At 39.9% G+C, this 23,129-nt stretch overlaps 1 protein-coding gene across 1 annotated transcript; it reads right to left on the bottom strand.

Moving 5' to 3' along the window:
* Window positions 1–1,319: 1,319 nt before the first annotated feature.
* Window positions 1,320–22,077, bottom strand: fkbp15b (FKBP prolyl isomerase family member 15b). Its single transcript, XM_029511324.1, has 29 exons — window positions 21,912–22,077; window positions 19,664–19,767; window positions 19,494–19,569; window positions 19,214–19,283; window positions 19,052–19,126; window positions 16,812–16,910; window positions 16,439–16,588; window positions 15,948–16,016; window positions 14,914–15,057; window positions 14,572–14,726; window positions 14,435–14,483; window positions 14,228–14,344; window positions 13,461–13,542; window positions 12,744–12,832; window positions 12,569–12,656; window positions 12,211–12,320; window positions 11,981–12,079; window positions 11,736–11,830; window positions 11,021–11,123; window positions 8,878–9,049; window positions 8,074–8,210; window positions 7,385–7,540; window positions 7,062–7,214; window positions 6,411–6,503; window positions 6,156–6,269; window positions 5,324–5,431; window positions 3,315–3,916; window positions 2,232–2,340; window positions 1,320–2,049 (listed from the first exon to the last, which is right to left on the bottom strand). The coding sequence occupies exons 1-29, from the start codon at window positions 21,959–21,961 to the stop codon at window positions 1,972–1,974; spliced, it is 3,546 nt and encodes a 1,181-aa protein (XP_029367184.1). The 5' UTR covers window positions 21,962–22,077; the 3' UTR covers window positions 1,320–1,971.
* Between the last annotated feature and the right edge of the window lie 1,052 nt (window positions 22,078–23,129).

Here is a 23,129-nt window from a genome sequence, read left to right on the forward strand (position 1 = left end):
AAAAGCAAGTGAGCATCATAGTTGGTTAAATCGAGGATGAGGCGCAAGTTGGTGACCTTCCATCCTAAAGGGTGAACTCCAGAGAGAGAGGAGACTGAGGTCTTCTCTTTTCCTCCATCAGGAGGCCTCAAAGCAGCAGCTCATTTATTGCTGAAAAGCCAAATTAAAAAAGACAAAGACGTAAAAACTGAAAGGAACAGATCATTTTACACCTTTATACTATAGGTGTAAAAGTGCTGCAGCACACCACTATAATGTTCTACCACTTTCTTTCCCCAAATGACATAAAATATCCACAAGAAATGTGTATCATGCATTAGCAACAGGGATTCTCAAAATCAGCATACAAACATTAATGCTGTTGTGTGACGTAAACTAGTCTCTTGGTGATGATGTCACCATGGATGAGTTGCAAATCAAAGAGCAGGAGACTCCAGGAGGAAGGGTGAAGGAGGAGAGGTACAGTATCAGGATTACAACCAACTCATCTAATCCCACAAATAAATTTGAAACACCCAAACAGGAAAATTGGACCCTCTAGATAGAGAATGGAATCCAGGTGCGGTTTAGGCCAGCACAGTCACCGTTTCTTTGTCTGCAAAGAGCGTTGACTTTGCATGTGATTGATGCACTTTTCATCTTGAAGCTAAACATTTTATTGTTTCAGTTTGTCTGTTATCACTATTCTTCTTTGGAAACTAGCGTGTTGATCTTTGAGTGAAATAACCTTTGTGAGTAAGGAGGGAAGTGCTACACTACAGTGAATCCAGGGGGGAACAAAGGCCAGACGGGACGTGACAAAGTGAACAAGGGTAGCTGCTGGTACTGGTAGTATAAAGATTATGAAGGTGTGTTTCACCTGACACCTCCCTCAGGATTATGAGACAGGAAATGTTTGAGTGCTGTTCTGGTTAGCTAAATTTGTCACATTTAAAACTCCTGTTGCTGAGTAAGTCTAACTGTCCTTGCATCCCCTGCTGGTGCCTGGAGGACATTCCCACATCAATATCATTCATCTTCTACTATATTGCTTATCCATTTCTGGGTTGTGGGGAGGTGCTGGAGCCAATCCCAGCTCACACTGAGTAAGGGCGGGGTCACCCTGGACAGGTCCCCAGTCCATTACAGGGCCAACATACAGAGACAACCACTAACACTCAGACAATGTCATCACCAGTTAACTCTAACATGATGTCTTTGGATGGTAGGAGGAAACCCACAAAAGCACTGGGAGAGCAACTCTGCACAGAAAGGCCCCAGGCCCGGGAACCGATCCCAGGACCTTCTTTTGGAGCAACAGCACTAACCACTATGTCGCCCTGATGCCCCCACATCAAGACACTATGGTTTATTGGTGAATAAAACTTGTTAACAGTCAAAAAACAGATATACAATTCAACATACAGTATTAAAAGACAATTTTGAACTTGTTCATTTAAAAAGTACCTGTAATGTCTGAGATTCAGTGAATAAGCAGCTGCTTCAACTGATCCCAGCCACAACAACATGACAATGACAAGATGAAGGTCAATTTTTCTATCTCATTTATTTTCTGAATAGAATTTCAAGTTAGCAAAACTGTGTAAAAGTCCTGTTGATAAAGCAGCAAGCTAATAATTAATAACCAACACAATCATTGCTAATTCAACAAGTTAATCTGCTACAGAGCCACGTAAAAATTTGGTATGAAATGACATCACCAACAGATATCACATAATTATTGTTGCATTTGTTTGACCTCTTCTGTGAATTACAGACCTGTTGTCTCAACCAGACTCAGAGCTTCAAATTGTGGGTTTGTTGTCCAGGATGCTGTGGTGGCAGGAGTCAGCAGCTCTGTCCACAAATTCTTATCAGCAGAATCTTCTGTCATCATCCTCATGGATCCAAGACGTGGAAACAGCAGAGGAGCACCTTGCCGTTTTTTGTATTTAAAATGTTGGGGCAGAATTACTATATTCTTATTCCATATTAGTTCAGCCAGTCCAGATCATTTTCATCTTCATCATCACCAAACAGAGGGGCAGGCGGTGGATGCCCCTTCAGGCTCTGAACACAAGCAAGACATATGAAGAAATGAAAACTGTCCAACTAGCATTGTGTTTATGGATTCAGTTAACATACAGAAGAGAATATAATCTACAAAAACACTGGGGGGGGCGTTGTCAGTGTGAGGTAAACATTAAATCAAATCTGAGAGCTTTGATTGAACTCTGCAGATCCTTCCTCACCATCTCATCCTCCTCGTCCTCCTCGCTGTTGGCTGTTGGGAAATTGGTAGGATTTGTGACCTGGGAAAATGGCTCCCTTCCATTTTTCTCACCAATGACCCCGGTCATACTGAGATGATAGCAGAAAGCGAGTTGGGATGGGATGGGATGGGATGGGGGGTACAAACAAACACAATGAAGACAAAAGACAAAAGAGAAATGGGAATGAAGCAAGTGAGACACAGTTTAGATAGTTAGTTTGCAGGAATACGTGTTTATGTCAGTAGAGGCGGGCTGTCATGTTCATATTAAAATACATCTAGTTAACAGACATGAAGCGACATTGACCGTGACCACATCTGCTTGTCAGAATGCTTTCTGACAAGAGATACAATTTATCATCTGATCACATTAAACAAATAGGTACTGGGGGTCTCACAGTAAACAGTGTGAATGATCTTGTATCAGCTGCTCTGATTTTAATAAGCCAAAGCTTAATATCAAACTAAATGAAAGGGAATGTTTTCATCATAAATCAGCAATGAAATCAAATGAATTGCTCATACGAACATCATGAGGTTCATATTGATGCAAAATTAATCTGGAGAACATAAAATGTTTGGTAATGATCAAAAAGCCCAAGCCCCTTCGTGCTGTTGCACGTTGGGTTATTCTATTATCTGTTCCCAGCAAACCAAGTAACAGAGAAAAGAGTTTGAAACGGTCTTCAGCATGAGGTTCATCACCTGTCAGCTGATGTTTTCTTAGACATGAAAGCTACTGTTTATTTTTGCAGTTCCATTTCCCATTTGAAGCCATTTTCATTGGTCCTTTTTCCAGGCTCATCATTGCAGTTTGTCTTTTATTTAATGCTTTTGTTTATTTTATACTTTTATGTTGGTGGCCAGACTGATGTCCTCCATATATGTATGGATTAGTATTTCTGTTTAAGTGTCTGTGGGGAGCTGTGCCTTTTATTTTTTTGTCACATTGTGCGTTAACTAATTAATCTAACATAAAAAAGTTGAGACATTGACTTTCTTCCCTGTTGGACATCATTGGGCTATAACATCACCTTCATTCCACATCACTGTGACAACTCACCATGTTTCCTCCCCTGTGCTGTCCTGCTGGGCTTTTGGTGGTGGGGGTGGGTTGGCTGGAGGTCCAAAAGCTTTCCCTCCTACGTGCTCTACATTGTCCACCTCATTGGGTACATCAGCGTCATTTTTGTCTAGCACAGGTCTCTGTCCATCCTCATGCGGTGAACTCTCATCAAGTTTGTTATCTGGGTCTGCAAACTGGGAACTTTTTTCCTCTGTTGGGATTTCTCTTGGTTCCTGTTGTACTTCAGACTCATGATGTCTCGCCTCAGTGGATGGAACTGGATGCAGATCAGTGTCCTGTAAATCTTTTGTCTGGCTTTGTATCTTTGACTCTGCTGTCTCCACCTCCTTCTCTGCTGCTACTTCCTGGTTCATCCGGATCTCACAGAGTTCCTGAGAACTCAACTCAGCCACATGTTCTTCCTCCTTTTCTTCCTCTTTGACATGTCTCTCTCCATTCACATATTCATTCTGATGAACTTTTTCCTCTCTTTGTGCTACATCATCACTTTCTTCGTCCTCATGTTCTTCTGCTTCCTCTTTCTTCATATGGACAGTGGGTTGGCTGCCTGTGCCACTGAGTAGTTGTAGAGTTACATTCTTGGAAAAAAAATTAAAGATTGGGTGTTTCGTTGTATAAAATCAAATAGTAGACAACAATATTTAGTTTCACTTGGTGTCAAACTGGACTTTATTTGTGTCTGCCTGACCCCTCACTAAATGAGGTCAGGTGATGTGGCTGGTATGGTTTTAGTGCATTTATGGAACAAGAGCCCAATTCAGACCTTGCATTAATGTGCCTCCTTTGTGATTCATTACATTTTACTTATTTTGCACATTATTTTATCTAAAGTGACTTGCAAGGTGGAACGTCAACAAAGTTTTAGTGCAGCAGAGTGACAGCTATTAAACAAGTGTAGCATAAGAAAGTGTTACAAAAGTGTATAAGAGGCACATGTTCTTAACACTTTTTAAAAAAAAATGCTTTGCTGCATGTGTCTCACTAACAGCATGTGATCAGATCTCACTACCTTGCTTTATATGCAAATACACAGGTATATTGTGTTGCTTTTAACCATTGCAGCAGATGGGTCTGTTAACATGTTTGTGTGCATGTGTAAATGTGTGAGTGTAAGAGTGAGGCAGAGAGTGGTTTGGTGGGGTTGAGCAGTTAATATGCAGTGTTAATAAGCTGCACTACACTCATTTTGAAATAATTAACTGGATGACAAGGTGCTACAGTGGTTGGACACCGCTTTCTGTGTCATTTAGCATCACTCTCCTTGTACATATGTAGGTTGTCTTTGGGAACTGCAGTTTCCTGCCACAGTCCAAAGACATGCACATTAAGTTAAGCGGTGTCTCTAAATACTTCTATCGTAGGAATGAGTGTGAGTGGTTGTCTTTTGCTTATTTGTCTTTTTACTGGCAACCTGCCCAGAATGTACCCTGCCCTTAAACAGTGGTAGAAGGGATTGACTCAAGACCCCCACATTGATAAGCATTAGACAATGGACAGATGGATAAAATACAAAACTATTTTCAGTTCATGTTGGGGTGCAATTAGATGTAGCAGAGGTATGTGGCTCCAGATGGATCCATGTTCATACCGTTACAAGAATATGGTGAAGATCTCAAAATGAGGTCTGGGTGATCATATTTCAAATGAGTCCTGGATGCATGTACAGTTTATTATGGATGTTAATACCGGGTATGAACAGGGTCACAGAAGGAGAGAGGCTCTGAACAAACACTGAAACTAAATAGAAAATCAATATGTGGTGATCAGTGTTAATATTCTGCCACCAAAAATCTATGTTTGGGAAACACTGTCAGCACTAAAAGTGGCAGGACTGACCAGCACTGTCTGCAAATATCTCATTAGTTCTCCGTGAATGGTATGATGGATCTCTATAATTTCATCCAAAAAAAAAAACAAACAAACATGTAATTAATCTGGTAGAGTTTCTCTTCTAGTTAGCCAGAGGCTGTTGATGCTGAACTTACTTTAATAGTGGTGACAATCACTGCCAGCACAGCTTGACCAGTGTAGGATTCACTCAGGTCAAACTCCCCCCGCAGAGAATGAAACACTCCATTCATCACTCGCTTCACCTGCAAGTACAGACAGCTGGCCTCACCTTCATTGCTCACATGAATATATTCACTGATACACAGATGATCTTCTGCAAATACATGAAGGTGTTTGGCTTCATGGCATGAAAAGGCTCTTATCTTTGACTCAATATGTGTCTTGCATCTTCCACTGGAAGAGACATCTAAGTTTATATTATAACATCAATACAAGGACAACACTGAAAAAAAAAAAAAATCTAAATAGTACTGCAAACTACAGCCATGTAAATGACAAATGAGTTGACTCAAAATCCAACAGCACAGCTATAAATGAACACATTCAAGCCCAAGTTTAGGTTTTACTGCATTTTGCTGAGTTGGATTAGGATTCACGCATATTGTTTCCTGTTTGTGGTGAGTGAAATGCAAGCTGGGAAGTAAACACTGTGAAAGCCAGTGAACTGTGGCGAATTGGTGAATTGCTGCAGCACACTGAAGTTATCTCTTCGGCTCCATCTGTTTGGTATCTTGACAACTCACCCAACAGCCAACGTGAGGAGACACGCAAAAGGGACTGTGGTTATAATAATTCCATGGGACTTTATGATTGTGGATTCATGAATTGGTGAGTATTACTCTGCATCTCTGATACTGTGTGCTCCATAATATTTTGCGACTTCCAGGAATAAGCCCCCTCATGTGCTCCTTCTGTGAGTGCCAGGCTTGTTTATGCGTGTGTGTATGTGTAAGTGAGACACCTCACCTCTGCCACAGTATTTCCTGAACTTTGCTGCTCTGCCAGTTTCTCCTTCAGTTCAGTTATTCTTCTTTCAAGTTTCTCTTTCACAGCTACTCCTTGTTTATCCAAGGCTGCATACTGAAACACAATCACACATGGCGACTGGGATAAAATGTTATTTGACACACGTTTAGAATTCTTCTGTGACATTCCCTGACAATGACGATCATTGATACAAATTACACATATGACCTGATAATGACTCATCATTCTTCTTACTTTCTCCTGCAGGGCCTGCAGCTCTTCAGTCTGTCCATGCTGCTGTTGAAACCGCTGCTCCTCTGAATCTCTTGACTGCTTCAGAAGCATAAACTGTAGAGGCCAAGGAGCAACATGTTTCATACATGTTACACCCCAACAGATTTCTAAAGAAGAACCTCCATGTCCCTTCATAAATATATATTGCATGGGATCATATATAGTAAAATTTTCGTGCAAATTAAGGCTTGTGTTTAACAAAGAAAATTCACTTTCATTCAATGCTGACAAAATGGCCCCATATAAGAGAAAAACCTCATGAGAGATCAGAAAGAAAATTACTTCTTAAAAAAACAGACTAAGGTTACAAGGAAATGTATTATGTATTAAATGTATTAAATGTATCATGTATTACTAGTAAGATAGAGCACAGCAGGTGATCCAAAATAAAAAAAAAGGCGGGACTGAGGCTGCCCACAGGAGTTCAACATTGCGTTTTGTAATGAGAGGCGTTAAAGAAAATATGAAAACAAATTCACCAGGTAAGGGCTTCCTGTGACACACTACAAAGCACATTGCAGAGGCGTGGGATGGGTGGGTGTCTAGCATTTTCAGGGGCCCATGTTGACAAATGTGATGACTATTGTGGACGTTATGGGGGCTGTATCTTACCTTTTCCTCCAGCTGGGTTAACTTGTCCTGCAGAGCGTCCCTCTGCTCTGTCACATCAGCCAATTCTGTACTATGCTGGTCTTTAGCAGAGGCCAACATCTGCTCACACTTGCGCTTCCAGTCTTCATCAAGCTCTGTCTGCAACTGAGACAACTGAAACAAAAGAGGCTGTTAGAGGGCCAATGGAATGAAAGCAATCACACTCCCAACCTCCCCAAATGTGTTTCATTAACTGATCTAGAAGATATAGCAGAGACTTCAAAAAGGTGACTAATTGTACATGATTAATATCATTCAAATTCAGCCCACTTATTGGATACAACCTGCTCAGAAACAGCACTGTCAGTGCTGGTCCTGGCCTTTCGAAGTTGAGCTCGGAGGTTGTCGAATTCTTGCTGGTTGCTCTTGCGGAGCTCCTCTACCTCCTCCTCCCGCCGTTGGCGCTCTGCCTGCCACTTCTTCTTTCTGTCCACCAGCGCCTTAATGGAAGGATTTACAGAAAATTAAAAATCAAGAATTTACTCATTTACAAAAATATCCACTTCACAGTATCCAAACCTTTTATTCAGTGCTTTGTGGAAGCCCATTTATACTCCAGTAAGACTTCTCTATTGCATTGCAATCTGAAATTGGCCAGATGATCTCATTCTCCCTGACTCATCAGATTTTGGATCAGATTTGAATTGTCTGTGAACCAACATCAGGCTCCTTCACAGATGTTCTGTGAGGTTTATTTCTGGATCACTAGGGACCTTTTTTTCTTTCTTCTGCCGCGGTCAATCTTTCTGCCCCAAGAAAGATTGGCCCTAATGCCCTAACATGCAGGATGGACACAGTGCATCCATCTAAATTACACACAACTTTCAACTCAGTTTGCCATGGGCGGACTCTGCTCACATATATAAAATTAAATAAATAAAACAAAAACAAACAAATAAAATAAATACAAAGTGCAACAAAGTCAGTGAAGAACTGCTCCTGAGAGAGGAACAGAAACATCACATGCACTTACTCTTTCTAGACTTTCTTTATCAGTCCTCAGGTCCTGCACTTCCTCCTCCAAGTTGTTTACTCTCAGCTCCAGGTCTTTGCGTAGTTGCTTCTCTGAGCGGTACTGGGCCTGAGCCCTCTCTGCTGTTTCCTTCAGCTCTGGAACAAATTTGTTACACCAATGTTTCTCTTATGTTTGTTTACTTTCAGCAGTTCAGTTGGTTACAGGTTTACCTTGATATGATTGTTGATAATGCGGTCCTGCTATTAAAGCACCATGTTCAAGTCATTAAAAAACATGTAGATCAAATTTCAAGGTAAGCCCTACACTTCATCCCGATTCAGTGACACTAAAATAAAATAATGTGAAAATGAGTGCTAATCAGCGTTTTGACTTTTGTCCACTTTATTTCAACCAAAATGACTGACAACTACCAGACAGACAGAGAGACAGACACACTTCATTTACAGTAAGTAGTCCTTTTCTTTGTTATGTTATTTGCCCAGGTGTGTATTTTTTGCGTTTAGTTATCAAGACAAACCACATATGAAGAGGAGGATGACTACAGCAGCAGTATAACCAAATAATCCTAACTTCCAGTTTACTGATTTTGTTAATTTGTTAACAAAACATTTTTGGACAGAAGTTACAGTAATTTAATTTAATGTTCACTTAGGAGGCTTTATATGCTATTGATATTATGCTTTACTAAGAGACATGCATATGGATGGGTGAATTCATTACAATATAAATCTGCCATATGGTCTGATGGTTTCAGCATTTCAATTCAGATTTGGTGAAGTTAAAATCTTCATTGAAACAAACCTTTCTGTTGTGTTTCCAGGGCAGCAATGCATTGGCAGTGGTTCTCACTGTCCTGCAGCACTGAGCTCAGTTTACTCTGCAGCTCCACAGCCTTCTGCTGCTGAGATGTAACTTCAAGCTGCAGCTGAGACAGCCGAGCTGTGGACGAAGCGAGATCCTCTGTTAGACGGACCTGATGAAAGGACAGAGGGATGGGTCAGAGGAGGAGACGTTCTGCAGACTATGCATATTTCATTAAAGCCCAGGCCACAGACAGTATAACAGAGTGACAGCCCAGATGAGTAGCTACTGGTGATGAGTGGTGTGGGCAGTGTGACCCTGTGGAAAAAACAAAAGGGAATGATGATTGATGGAAAAGGAGACAGACATGAAAATGAAGAGAGAAGGGTTAGTTAAATATCAGTGAAGTGTAGTTATTCCAGTAAAAGCAGGTAAATCTGGGTCAAATTGCAGTTTCACATGATTTTTTCAGCCACTTATTACCAGAATTGCAAAGTTAATTCAAAATAATTTGCAAAGAGTGTTTAAACTGTGTCCTTTGACTTATGAACTTCTGTTCGTTCACTTTGCATTATGTTAAGAGATAAAAGAAATATTAGCACTAGCATTTATGAAAGAGTGTGTGCAGGGAGTGTAAGTAGGGTTTCTATTAACTGTTACAGACTAAAGGACAATGTTTATAAAGTTATTCTTTGTTGTAAGTTGATCTATATTTCTTTCTTTTTTTTTTCTTTGTTTTCTTTAATGGTGCTAAGAACACAATGTTATGCAGAGGTGTACTAATAACAATTTTATAGACAAATTATACTATTTATTGTTGTTACAACAATTTTAGGCAGATAAAGAGGGTTCATGAGTTTTGTTTTTTTCTTGTTGCTCAAAACAGAATCTGCTGCTAAGAGAGCTTATACAATTTGTCTTTTTAAATTCTTTTCTTATTTTGCAGATTCTTTTTGACCCCAATATGGTAGTTCACAGCAGTACACAGAAAATGCAAGCTCACCTGGCCAGAGCACAGGTCCTGAGGAAGAGCATGCTGAGAGGAGAGAGCAGTAAATGCTAGATTTTCTTCAGAGCAGCACAGACAACCAGTGAGAGACCAATGGGCAAAGAGTGGAGCATTCAGTATTAGCAGCAATTAACAACTAGAAACAGTACATTCTGAGCAAAATACAAAACCAGTCTCCAGTGTCAGCAGGAAATAAATAAAGGTGCATCAGAGCGTGTTGCAAAAATTTCATGTGAAATTTAGATGGTTTGAATAAAAACAAAACTACTTATTATATATTATTATAACTACTATTATATTACCTTTGATGCCTCCAGTTTTTAAATTTGACCATCACCATCTTGTTTTTTTTGTTTGTTTGTTTGATTTTGCTTTTGTTTTTTTGTTTTTTTTTACCAGAAGAAACCATATTGGAGCTTGGCACTGTGCTGATTGTCAGGGATATTACCATGTGTGGTACAATCTGTCATGGTAGCCTCATACTAATGCAGTCCAGTCTATTTTCCTATTAACATGACCAACGTAAAAATAAATAAATAAATAAAATTGCATCATGTTTTATTGACTTTGTGTGACTTCTTTTTGCTACCAGTGGAGCTGGCCCCTAATGGTCATTACATAGGCTTTAGATAGCATTGCCTACACTTTACAGATGCAGAGTGCAAGTCTACTTGTTTTGTTTTTTTTTGTTGTTGTTTTTTTTTTTTTTTTTTAAATTGTCTACGTTTAACTTGTGTCTTTAGTAACATGAATTCTGGCACTATGCCTGACAAGATATTTTGTGAGGTCACATCGATATATCACTTTGATTGTTTCATCCTGAATTCCAAGTTTGTGCGAACATCTGCAACACTGGCATGGACAGATATTCCTTTCACTCTCCTGCTTTATTCTCTTCTTTTCATCCCTCACTGCTACCAATCATGCCTACTGCAAATGGATAAGAAGTCAAAATTGCCCATGACAGAGTGACTGGTTAACAATTATAGACCTATCCCTTTGTGCCTTGTGATTTCATTATGACACGGAATGCTTCAGTCTCCAAACCTGTATCCAGTATGTATCTTTTATAATGTGGTAAATTGTCAGCATGAATGTGCAGTTTACATGTGTCCACTAAAGCCAAACCCTCACCTTGTCCTTCTCAGCCTGCAGGAGCCGGGCCTGGTTCTGCTCACTGGATGATTTGAGGGAGTCGTTCCTTTGTTCCAACAGCAGGTGGCTCTGTTCCATGTACCTACAGTATGAGAATATTACAGCTACCATAAACACATTTAGACTGAATACGTCCCTCATGCTTTTTTGTTTCAGTCTGTTTAGTCTGTTGAGATCAAAACAGAATCTGACATATTCACACTGTGCTATATTATGTGTTACAGTGATGTGTTACATTACGTTGTGGCCTGCTCAAAAACTCTAGGTACAGAGAGTAAATAAAGATGACTAATTAGTTTTTACTTAACACCAGTCTTGGTCCACTAATTTCAATTTCACGCTCTTGCAGGATATAAAAGTTTTTCAAAGGAAACTGAGGAAAACATTGTACAGATAGAACACATTTTGTATTAAGACATTTATTTCATAACCTTATATATTTTTTTGCCATTTCTGTCCTTTTTGGATACAGAGAAAAGAACAAGAAGATCAGGAAGCAAGGGGAATGGATTAAACCTGGGCCCACTGTAGTCAGGACTAAACCTTAATGATATGCACTCTGCCAGGTAAGCCATCACCCTTAAACCATAGTAACCACAACAATAACAACAAGAAAAAACAGCTCTACATTGTCACAAGATAGAGCTCATACACACTTCGCCAACAGTGATAGGACACAATGTTACTGACTCACCTCTGGTTCTGGTTGATGAGCTCCCCGATCTTACAGTTCTGCTCCTCAATGCGAGAGCTTTTCTCAAACACTTCTTTCTTTAAGCATTCATTTTCCTTAAAACAATAAAGAACCCAGTTTGATGCCTGAAAAGTCCTACAACACTGCAAGACTCAATAAAGCTATAAATATGTTTTTTCTAAAACAGGTAAAGAAAGAAGCACAAACATTGTATTGTACATTGGAGACATTGTATGTTTTGCAACCTGCACAATTCTTTGGATGTTGTGCATAATCATTGAGGTCTCCATCGACATACTAGACACAGCCATGGACAGGTTCCCTTGCCTTTGAAGGTCATCCATCTGTTAGAGTGAAATAAAACAAGAACCACCAGTTTGTTTGTCTTTCCTGCTAAAATTGCTTTATGAACATTTTAAACAAAGTATTTTTTAAATGTTGTTAAAATTTTTTTTTTGTTGTTTTGTTTTTTTACCTTGGCGGTCAGTTGATCCACTTTATCAGCTACTTTTCCAACAGCTAACCGGACCTCTGTGTTGTATTGGCGCGCCTCAGTCATCAGGAAGGCTGTCAGATCACTGGAGCCTGAGGAAAACAGCAAAATCACTACTACATCAAGTTGCAACAGTTATAGTGGTTGAAGACAAAAAATACTCTTTCAGCTGTTTAATATTATGAACAATTGAACGATCAAAAAATGATAAAATTGACCCTCAACACATGTCAGCCACCAGCTGTGTTCTCAAGCTACAATTGCAAACAGCTCAAAACGACCCTCTAGTTTGATACTAAAAGCTTTTTATGAAGTGAATAGCAACAGTAAATGCTCTTACCCATGTATGGGACAGTTTGTGTAGCGCAGACTTGGCCAATAGACTGAAGTTGAGATTGCACCATAGAAGTCTGTGCATAGGGGTAAGGCTAGAAAGCAATATGATATCAGGTGATTTCCTTTCTGGTGTTATGCTCATAAATGATACCTTAATAAAGACTGGAGCAAAATGTCACCTGAAAGGAGCGGCTGCTGTCAGGCTGTGGGGCAACAGCACTCATAACAGGTAGTAAGGCAGAAGGTGCAGCATGAGGATGAGGATGTACTGCAAGCACAGGACTGAATAGGTCAATCAAGTACAACCATATGATACATTATCAGAACAAAGTTGCTGGCAATCCTGAGCTGCAGGACACATATGCTACAAAGTAAATGCGGCATTTTTGTTTTTTCTTCAAAGTTAAAATATATAAGACTTCAAAGCACACTTAAAGTGTTTTTCTCCCAAATCCAGTACATGAATGTGTTTCAGTCTGTGTTAGTGAAAATTTGCCAATGTCATTCATCCACCTGATACATGCTGATTACACAGCATGATTATTGCAGTTCTGCTGCAGGCTGATCGCACTGAAATGATACTTTAAAATGTGTTTTGAAAAAGGAAACATCTTTGTGAGGAATTCATGGAGCTGAACTCTAATCCTGGAAAATTATAACTCAGTTGCCCATAGAGGCTTTTTCAAAACAATTTTAAGTGACTATTTACTGTGACCAACAATCAACATCTGGATATGCACCAGCTGTCACGTTGATGGCTGAAAACTGACAAAGATTTAAACACATTTGTGAACAGAATTTAAGAGGTGTGTTTGGAAAAAAATCTTATATCTTTTATTTCAAGAAAATCCAAAATATTTTTCTTCAGGATATGTGAAAGGGTAGAAGAAGCTCACTCTGTGCAGCTGGAGCAGCAGTGGAGATCTGCACTGGAGATGAAGCTACAGGCCGATCCTTCACTTTACTGCTACTAGTGTCCTGAAGATCAATCCATAGAAGCAGAAACTCAGTAATGACAGAAGTGGCGGATAAAGCGTGGATAAAGAAGACGCATTGGTTGAAGCTATTTAGCATATTGTGAAACATAATACATAACTCGTGCCCAAAGTTATTAGAACACTATTTCAGAGGTTTCACTTGTTTTTGTTGAATTGGCTATTAAAATACCTATAAAATAAACAAAATATGTACAAACTCATAATTATGCTCTATTAAACATAGAATAGAACCATCATGAGTAGATTTAAGTAATTTTCTTTACAAAAAACAAGATAGGCCTATTTCACTGTCAATGCCACACAATCATGTTCTTTCACAGAATCAGCCAAAGTACTTGTGTAAAGAGTTTCATATTCAGTTTCAGGCGTGATTGTGGTTAAATTGATGGTGAGCCAAGAGTCTTAGGATACAGCTGTGTGATTCTTTTGAATGTACAAGGTCTATCATGCTTACTACGTGATTTGTAACATCAGGGTTTTGTCACTAAGGCAAACATGCTCCTGTTTGAAAATGGTTAAGGTGAAGAAGGAGAAGTCAAGAAAGGATTAGGATAAACTTTGTTGTGATTCTAGAGCTTCAGACCCTCTCATGATATTTGTTGCCAAAAGGAATTCCTTTTCGCTCTATAATCTACAGTTAGAAAACTTTTTCACAAGGGTCCCACCTCAAGCTCAGAGTCACTAGACTCAGGCTGGGATGTCATGCCTGTCAGGAAGGGCAACATGGGCTGGCCCATCTTTGCCATGCGGGAAATCAGCTTGGCTTTGCTGGCATCTGGATTCTGAGGGTGAACATGTGAACAAGATTATGTGTGATAAAATTATTCAGAAAATGCTTCATTAAGAAGAAAAGAAGCAGGTAGGGGCCTTACTGCCAGCTGTTCACTGATAGAGTTTGACTTTGCATGGAGTGGTGGATCCCTAAATAAGGTAAGAGAAAACTCAGGTTAAGTGACAAAAAAACTTGAGAAAAAAATCTAATGAATATTTCCTAGTTGTTAAACCTTACCCTGGTCTGCTAGGGCCTGGGGTGGCCAACTGCACTGGCGGCTCTGGGGTCACATTATCCACACTGGGGACTGAGGAAGGAGCAGGAGAGGGAGCAGCGGAATCTCTGGAGCTGGCACTGGCCCGATCAGAGCTGCTGTCCTTGGAAAACTTTACCTGAATTACAAAACCAGCAGAATGACCTTCAGTTCACACCTTCACAACACTCCAGCAAAGAAAGAAAAGAGTGTGCAGTATCTCACATAAATATGTAAATTAAGCCGTAATTATGTCACATTGGAATGACCTGTTGTGTTAGAGGAGCCGAAGTATATATGGGAAGGTGAAGAACGGCGATACTTACACGCCGAAGCTCAGTTTCGAAAATAAGGGTGCTATTCGATGGGATACAGCCGGGGACTCCCTTGGATCCATAACCAAGATTGGGTGGGATGATAATGAGACGGCGGCCAGCTTTCTTCATTCCCAGCATCCCTTCCTCCCAACCCTGCTTACACAGAGAAAAACACGGTGACAGCAAGCTAAAAAACATGATAATACGATGACGACTGACATATTACATTAGAGTAAAACCAAACTATGTGCAAAATAAGTCACATTTTATATAGTGGCTGGAAATTTTCCATTCAAGTTAGAATTTGAGATGGGATATCCCGTTTGTGAATTTTGTACCAAACTATTTAACTTACTTCTATTTGGAAAATATCATTGCTATGCTGAAACCCCTCTGTACAATCACAACAATTCATCTGATGTGATATACTTCATCTTTATCATCAAATCATTTCCTGTGACTGGGTTTTAACCTTAATTTTAACCAATCATTGGTTCAGCCCTACTTTAAAGTGCTGATCTGATTAGTTCCTGTGAAGCTGACTTTTCATCAGAGCAGGTTAGCCATGCAGCACTGGTTACCAAGGTGATCTATCCAGTTCAGTGTGAGCCAGCTAAAGAAAAACTAGGCAGCTACTAATGGCAGATTAATGTAAAATTAATTTCCCAACATTAGAGTATCAAGTGGGATTCTCATCATATTGTTATTCAATGCAGTTGAAGTGATGTTTAGAGTTTACTCAAAAACTGCCAATCATCAAATCAACATAAGTGATTTTTCTAACTTATTTTAGTTAACCTACCCACCTACATGCCACAAGTACCTAAGATTAAAAAAAAAAAAAAAAAATCATCTTCTGATGTGGAGCAGAAACCTTTAAGCGATAAATTCTTATTTTTTTAACTGATAACCTTTACGAACATTTTGGAAGATGTTGTGTGTGGTGCTATTGAGCTCTATTGAACTATATATAGAATTTGATATAAATGGCAAAGATGCAATAAGGAAAAAAATTAGTACCAGAAATAAAAAGTAAAACTCACTTTGATAACTTTTCCAGCCCCAATTTTCAGTCGCAGCAGCTTTTCTTTGTTGTGGTTGGAGTCAAACATCTGAAAGGATAGTTGAGATTCAATGACTTGTGTGCCAAACATGTATTAAAAAAATTATCACAGGAGCTGGACACAACATGTAGTCCAGTCACCAGACCAATGCACATTTTTTAGTGAGTAATTGGTGATTGATATAACTTTTGCCAGCTTATTTAATAAATAAGGTTACATACTAAATAATAGAAATGCTGTAATATTTATGAAGATCATGGTGAAATATGTTTCCAATAAAACAGTTCTCTGTTGTCAAAAGACAAGTCTGATTTATTATAAATTCATCACGAGAGGAAGCTGTAAGCAAAATGAACACCTGTTTGACAGGGAGAGAAACCTGACTAGAGCACATGAACATAACTTGCTGATTAATCTGGTTTCCAGGTTACACATAATGATAAAATTAATAAACTCTGTATGGGAGTGACCTGTCCAATGGTGTGGTTCTGCAGGAGCCAGCCTGTGTACAACACCTCCAGGGAGTCTCCGTTCTCTACCCCCTGGCCCTCACCAAGACTCAAATCCTGAACCACCACAGTGTCTAAGCAGGTTGCGCTGTTTGCTTTTGCCAAAGACACCTGATGCACACAAAAGGAAAGAAATTGTCATCTGATGAGCAGCAAAATTCACCATATCTAATGAAACCTTAAATCCACTGTAGGTCAGACTGATTGAGAGGTTTTTGGCAATAAATTCTGACACTTGTGGACTTTGCGCTTAAGAGTACAAAGCCTGTTTGCTTAGCACCTTGCTCAAGTGGCCACACGACAATCAAATGTCTCAGCTGTTGGTTTCACTCACCTCTTTGCAGAAGTCTGAAGAAGCTTTTTCTGATTCAAACATCAGGGACCAATTCTGCCTCTGGTCATCATAAAAAGTGCAGTAGTTGTTTGGTTGGACCTGCAGTAGAGACAGTCAGGAGCACAGACTCAATGACTCGTGGTCAGTCATTTCTACTCAGTGGACTGCTAAAATTCATGGAAACTTACTCTAAAATCTACAGGTTTTTGTCTCTTTGCCATCAAAACCTTTGAGATATTGTTCCTGCTGTAGTGTTCACAACAAATGGAACAGAGGAACATGAGGTGTTCTGAGTGTAGTGTGTGCACATTTATTTGACCAGATATATTCACAGTCAATGAAAGAGACTTTAAGAGACTGGAAGAAAACTTCCATAACCTTTACAATGATGAAGTTTGAGAAGGTTTTCTTGCCTTTTTCTTTATGTACAAAATACAACATGGTGCACGCAATAGTATGGACATGACTAAGATCCCTCCTTTGTTTACTGACAGATAGATCTTTAGCAGTGATAAGAAGAATGTAGGGAAGTTAAAAATGGCCTGGCTTTCTTCATTAACTGCTAATTATGTAATTTGATCTCTTTCTATTTAAAACAACCATTAAATACTCAGACAGCTAGAAGAGAAAGGAAGGGAACCCTCGAGTTCAACAACTAGTAGAAGCTCCTTTAACTCAAACGACCTGAAGCCAGCTCTTCAGTCGCTGCTGCTCAGACATTCTCACTCTTTAGAAGGAAGTCTACACCATACTTCTCAGGGAGCTGCTTCAGTTCAGATGTTACCTACTGAATTCACAGCATTTCTACTGTATTCATATCTGGACTCTTAATGGACCACACCAGAAAGTGAGAAAGTGAGAAATTTTCATTTCTCTCCAGAGATGCTCAGTTGGGCTTAAGTCAAGAACTTAAGAACAGTCAGAGATGTTCCGAAGGCATGCTGATATTTTTACTGTGGGCTTAGGGTCATTGTCTTGTTGGAAGGTGAACCTTCAGCCCAGCCTGAGGTCCTGAGCGCACTGGAAAAGGTTTTTGTCCACGATACCTCTGTACCTGACCACATTCATCTTTCCTTTCCCAACCAGTCATTCCGCCCCTGCAGCTGAAATCCCCCCCCCACAGCATGATGCTGCCACCACACTTCACTGTTTGGATTGGGCAGGTGATGACAGTGCCAGGTTTTCACCACACGTATTGCTTAGAAGTAGGGCCAAAGAGTTCTATCTTGGTCTCATCAGACCAGAGAATCTTATTTCTCATAGAGAAAGCCCTGATTGGTGGAATGATGTTTGACTTTTTAGAACTTTCTTCCATCTCCCCACTGCATCTCTGGGCTCTTCTCCCCCAATTGCTCAGTTTGGCCAGACGGCCAGCTCTAGGAAGAGCTCTGGTCGTCCCAGACCACTCTCCTCTTAGGAACCTTAAGTGCAGGAGAAATTCTTTTGTAACCTTGACCAGATCTGTGCCTTACCACAATTCTGTCTCTGAGCTCTTCGTGCACTTCCTTTGACCTCATAATGACTGTGAGTTGTAAGGTCTTATAGACAGGTGTGTGGCTTTCCTAATCAAGGCCAATCAATTTAATTAAGCACAGCTGGACACCAATGAAGCCGTAGAACCATCTCAGAAGAAATGGACAGCACATGATTTAAATATACAAATGTCACAGAAAAGGGTATGGATACTTATGGCCATGTGATATTTCAGTTTTTGTTCTTTAGTAAATTTGCAAAAATGTTGAAATGTCTGTGTTTTTCTGTCAAAATAGGGTACTGTGTATATATTGAGGGGCGAAAAAAAAAATCAACAAATGATTTTAGCAAATGGTTGCAATGTAATAAAGAGTGGAAAATTTAAGGGGGTCTGAATACTTTCGGTACCCACTGCGATTGAGAAATTTAACAAGGTATAGAAGCACTTTTTCCCCAATTTCCAGGTCTGAATGTGCTTCTTAATTGAGAAAAGCTTTTTCACATGCTCTATTTTGTAACTGCATGTTCCACTACTATTGCAATTACACATTTTAACAAGGTGAGCCACTGTCAAAATGGCGTGCTGTGTGCACAACAAGGGGAAAAAAAATCAACTTAAATTTAAATTATTTCAGCAAATGGCTGCAATGTAACAAAGAATGAGAAATTGAAGGGAATCTGAAAACTTTCTGTATCCATTGTATATAAAAGACCATTTGGCTGACAATTATCCATCTGTATTCATTGTTCTTAACATCTCTACTCACTGTGAAAACAAAGCCTGTATGAATCCTTGCAGCTGTCACTTGTTTCTGTTGGCTCAAGTACAGAAGTATTTTGTACTGCAGAGGACAAGAAGTGCGTTATTCATCAAAATAAAAAGTCAAACAAGTAATCTCAAACAAGTGACCAGCTCACAAAGTTCCAACCTCTTTTGATGCGTGATTGCCAAGCGCGGCTGCTCCCAGCTTTCCCTGCTTCACATACTGGCCGTTAATACTGTGTGAGACAAAAGCAGTGCAGCTTTTCATTTGACTTGACTATAAGATGATTTGGTGGATTTGTGACTTGAGTCATACAAATTTGCTTCATGTTTTTCAGCTTTGCAGAAAACATTTTGCAACCCACTGATTTATAACATTTAGAAAATGTGAAAAGTTTAATCTATACAATAAAAAGTCTTTAATTTAGTAAAAACATGGTCCTCACTATCTGAAGGCTTGGACTGCTGTGGCATATAACACTGCTGGAGCTCCAGGTGGTTGAGCTTTCTGGTTGGGTGGTGCTGTGAAGAGACAAAAGACATATTCAGACATATTCATTCATCATTGTTGTATATAAAGCTTCATTCATTTTTGTCTCTGCTGGGGTGCTTTTACCTGGATTGGAGCTCTTCCTGGGCTGTTTGGGGGCTGTGTATTGAAATGATTCATTCCCCTGACTGGCTTCCTGGTCAAGGCCAAACAGGGAGGCCAGTTTGGCCCTTCAAAGGGAAAAAAGTAAGATCATTAAGATATGTTTGTGTTGCCCTTGGAATTTGTGAGCAATTAGATAAAAAATATAATAAAAATAAGTTTTTACTCCAGTTAGTTACTCTAGCTGCCCACAGCGCTTTAGCAGCCACTAAAAGCACTTTCGATGTGCACTGAGCAAAATGTCAGAACAAACAACTGTAACTTGAGCTAACAATTATTTCCATTTTTAATTTAATATGTTGATTAATGGCCAAAAAATCATTCAGTCTATAAAATTTCAGAAACTAATTCTACATTGTTCACATTACTACTTTTCTCTGAACAAAAGATGCTAAACTTTTATGATCTCATTTTTTTCATTAGATTCTTTCAGCAAATGAGGAATGATATCTACTGAAGAGAAACAGTGAATATGGGAGTTGGATGCTCCAAAGTTAACTCTAATTGTCCACACATAACGTAGTTAAACCTCTAATTCCAAACTCATTATTTATATTACTGATATAAAATTGCGACAAGCAACAAATATGTAACAAATGTTGTCATACGACAACCCCGTTATATGCTCGAACATCATCACAGCTACTACCTCAGTCATAGGCACCAGACTCATTATTTCCAACAGCTAGGATCAAACACACAAAGACTAGACCAACACTTCTGAAAAATTTGTGGCTTATAAACAAGATGAGAACTGCACAGCAACCTGGTACTGACCCCTGAAACTCCTTCCACAGGTAATCACTGGTGTCTCCCAGAATGGACATGTTGAACGCCTTGAGACCTTCATCACCAGTGGTAAGGAACTGGGGTGAGGAGTGGCTTCCTGTTTGCATATGTGACCCTAATCTCTTGTCCTTCCAGCACAGTCACACCACCATGGTAGATTCAACAGCATAGCAAAGGAAAGCGCGGCGCTCCGACTTAGTACTTGGTATCCACTGAACAAAGATGGGCTGTGGCAGAAGCCTTCACCTTACTCTTCCCACATGTAGCATGTGAGAAGAATTAACTGAGAGACCACTCCCCTCCCCAGCCAAAGCCCTGCACAGACAGCTTAGTCCACCAACTCATACACACTTGTGGAATACCAGAAAGTAAAACAGCGCTGCATATGAATACCGCACAAGTAGGAGCAAACCTGTTTTTTTACCATATGATATATGGTATGGTGGAATATCAAGTCATTTTGGACAATTCCATGCATCCAACGATGTTAGAACAGTTCGGGGATGGCCCCTTCCTGTTCCAACAGCAAAGTCCATGAAGACATGGATTGATGATGAATTGAGAGTTTGGTGTGGAGGAACTTGACTGGCCTACACAGAGTCCAGACCTCAACCCGATAGAACACCTTTGGGATGAATTAAAGCTGAGACTGAGAGCCAGGCCTTCTTGTCCAACAAGTTCATATGCGAGTCAAGGCAGGTGAGTGAATACTTTTGGAAATATAGCCTATGTGTATCAAAATCTATTTTTGATAGCAGACTCAGTCGCATCAGACAGTGTGACAAGACTCACTCTGAAAACTTCTTGGCAGAGAACAGATTTATGGAGTCATGTGACAGTTCTTCAGACCAGCAAAAGGACCAGAGCAGAGCTCTGGCGGCTGTGATGTCAAAGCAAATTAATCTGCTATAAGGGCCAACATGGTTCAGCGAACTGATCCACTTCCTGGTTTTGTTGCAGATCCCAAACAGACCAGGAGACTCGGACACGCGGTGATAACTGTCATGGGATCAGGCAATTTAGAGCTGGCCCCTGTTCTTGTCATACATCCAGCTGCTGAATGAGGGTTAACTTCTAAGCAGCAATAAGCAGGACCTCTGTCAATATTAACCTTTACTAGTGCAAAAACTCATCTTTCAGCAGAAGTTCACAGTGTTTTCTTTCATATTTTGGTGGGAAATAGTTGTAGACACGATAAAAAAAATCTATCGATTAAATGAAACATCTTCTTCATGCCGAAACATCTAAGAGAACTCCAGCGTCATTGATACAGTTTTCCTCCAAAGGGGGTGTCATTATAACAAAAAACGCAGTAATTTGCAAGATTTAAAGAGAAGCTGATAAAGCTGGCCCCCAGAAGAGGCAAGTGACCCTGTTAGCTCACAAGCTAAGAGAGTTAGCCCGGTACACAAAACAAACTCACCCTCCTGAAGGAGACAGGAAATCTCCGTCCTCGTCGTCTCCGCCAAACATCTTCAGAGTCTGAAGCCTTCTTCTTCTTAAATAAAACAAACGGACAGCAGCGTTTCTTTCCTTTTCTTTTCCTTGCTTTTACATGACTAGCTTCTTGCACAGTGACTTCCCCTTCCTGTTTGTTGTGGAGTCAGCTGACTTTCCACCTGATCCAGCATTAGCTACCGCTTGTCAACCACTGGAGAGCGACAAAGACTATTACGGGATGTTATCGTTCAGCTCCAAGCAGAGGAGCAGAAGATTAAGCCCTGAGGGAGGAGACAGCACAAGGTCATCATGAGTTGAAAGTGTAGCGGTCCCCAACCCCAGGGCCGCGGACTGGTACCGGTCCGTGGGTCTTTTGAACCGGGTCGCACAGAAAGAATAAATAACTTACATTATTTATGTTTTATTTGTTATCTGAATCTGAACTACGTTTTATTTTGAAACATGACCGGATTCTCTCCGTTACATCCGTCTATGACTCACTCTTGACGCAGATCAAAACGCTTGTCTCGGTCACGTGATACGTCACCGCTAAAATTAAACCCACAAACTAGCGAAATTCTAGCGGAAAAAAAGGACAGATTCTTTGTGAAGGGGAAAAGGCCCAGTGAGGAGACAGAAGAGCCTGCGACTTCCATGAAAAAGAAAGCTGCATTTAGGTTCGGGGTTAGGGGGCACAGAGGATGTCACTCATGTTATGTTGTTGGCGCGATGTTATGAGGACGTTGCTAATAACGTTCCGTACGAGTGCACAGTGGATTCACGTTTATTATGAAATGTAGAAAATAGCAGTTTTTATGCCGATCGTATCATTTTATTTTGTTGCATTTATCCGCCACACCTGAAAGGCCGGCCCGTGGAAATCTTGTCTGACATTAAACAGGTCCGTGGCGCAAAAAAGTTTGGTGACCGCTGATGTAGTGTTCAGTGACTGTCAGAGTCTTCTGACCTTTGACCTCACAGAAGGGTTTCGAGGAGGAGCTAATTTCTTACAATGTTTATAGAATGAGATTTATTTTCTATTTCATTTTATTTGGAATAAAATTATCATCACATTTCAGTACACTTTATTTGTTTGTAATATTTATTAGCTTTTTAGTGAGTCCTTTTTTTTTTTTTTTTGCTACGGTACTAAATGTGTATAATATATTTCACAAGTACTTACCTGTTGACTTGCTATGTT

This window comes from Echeneis naucrates, chromosome 9, assembly GCF_900963305.1.
Source record: "Echeneis naucrates chromosome 9, fEcheNa1.1, whole genome shotgun sequence".
NCBI classification, from domain to species: Eukaryota; Metazoa; Chordata; class Actinopteri; order Carangiformes; family Echeneidae; genus Echeneis; species Echeneis naucrates.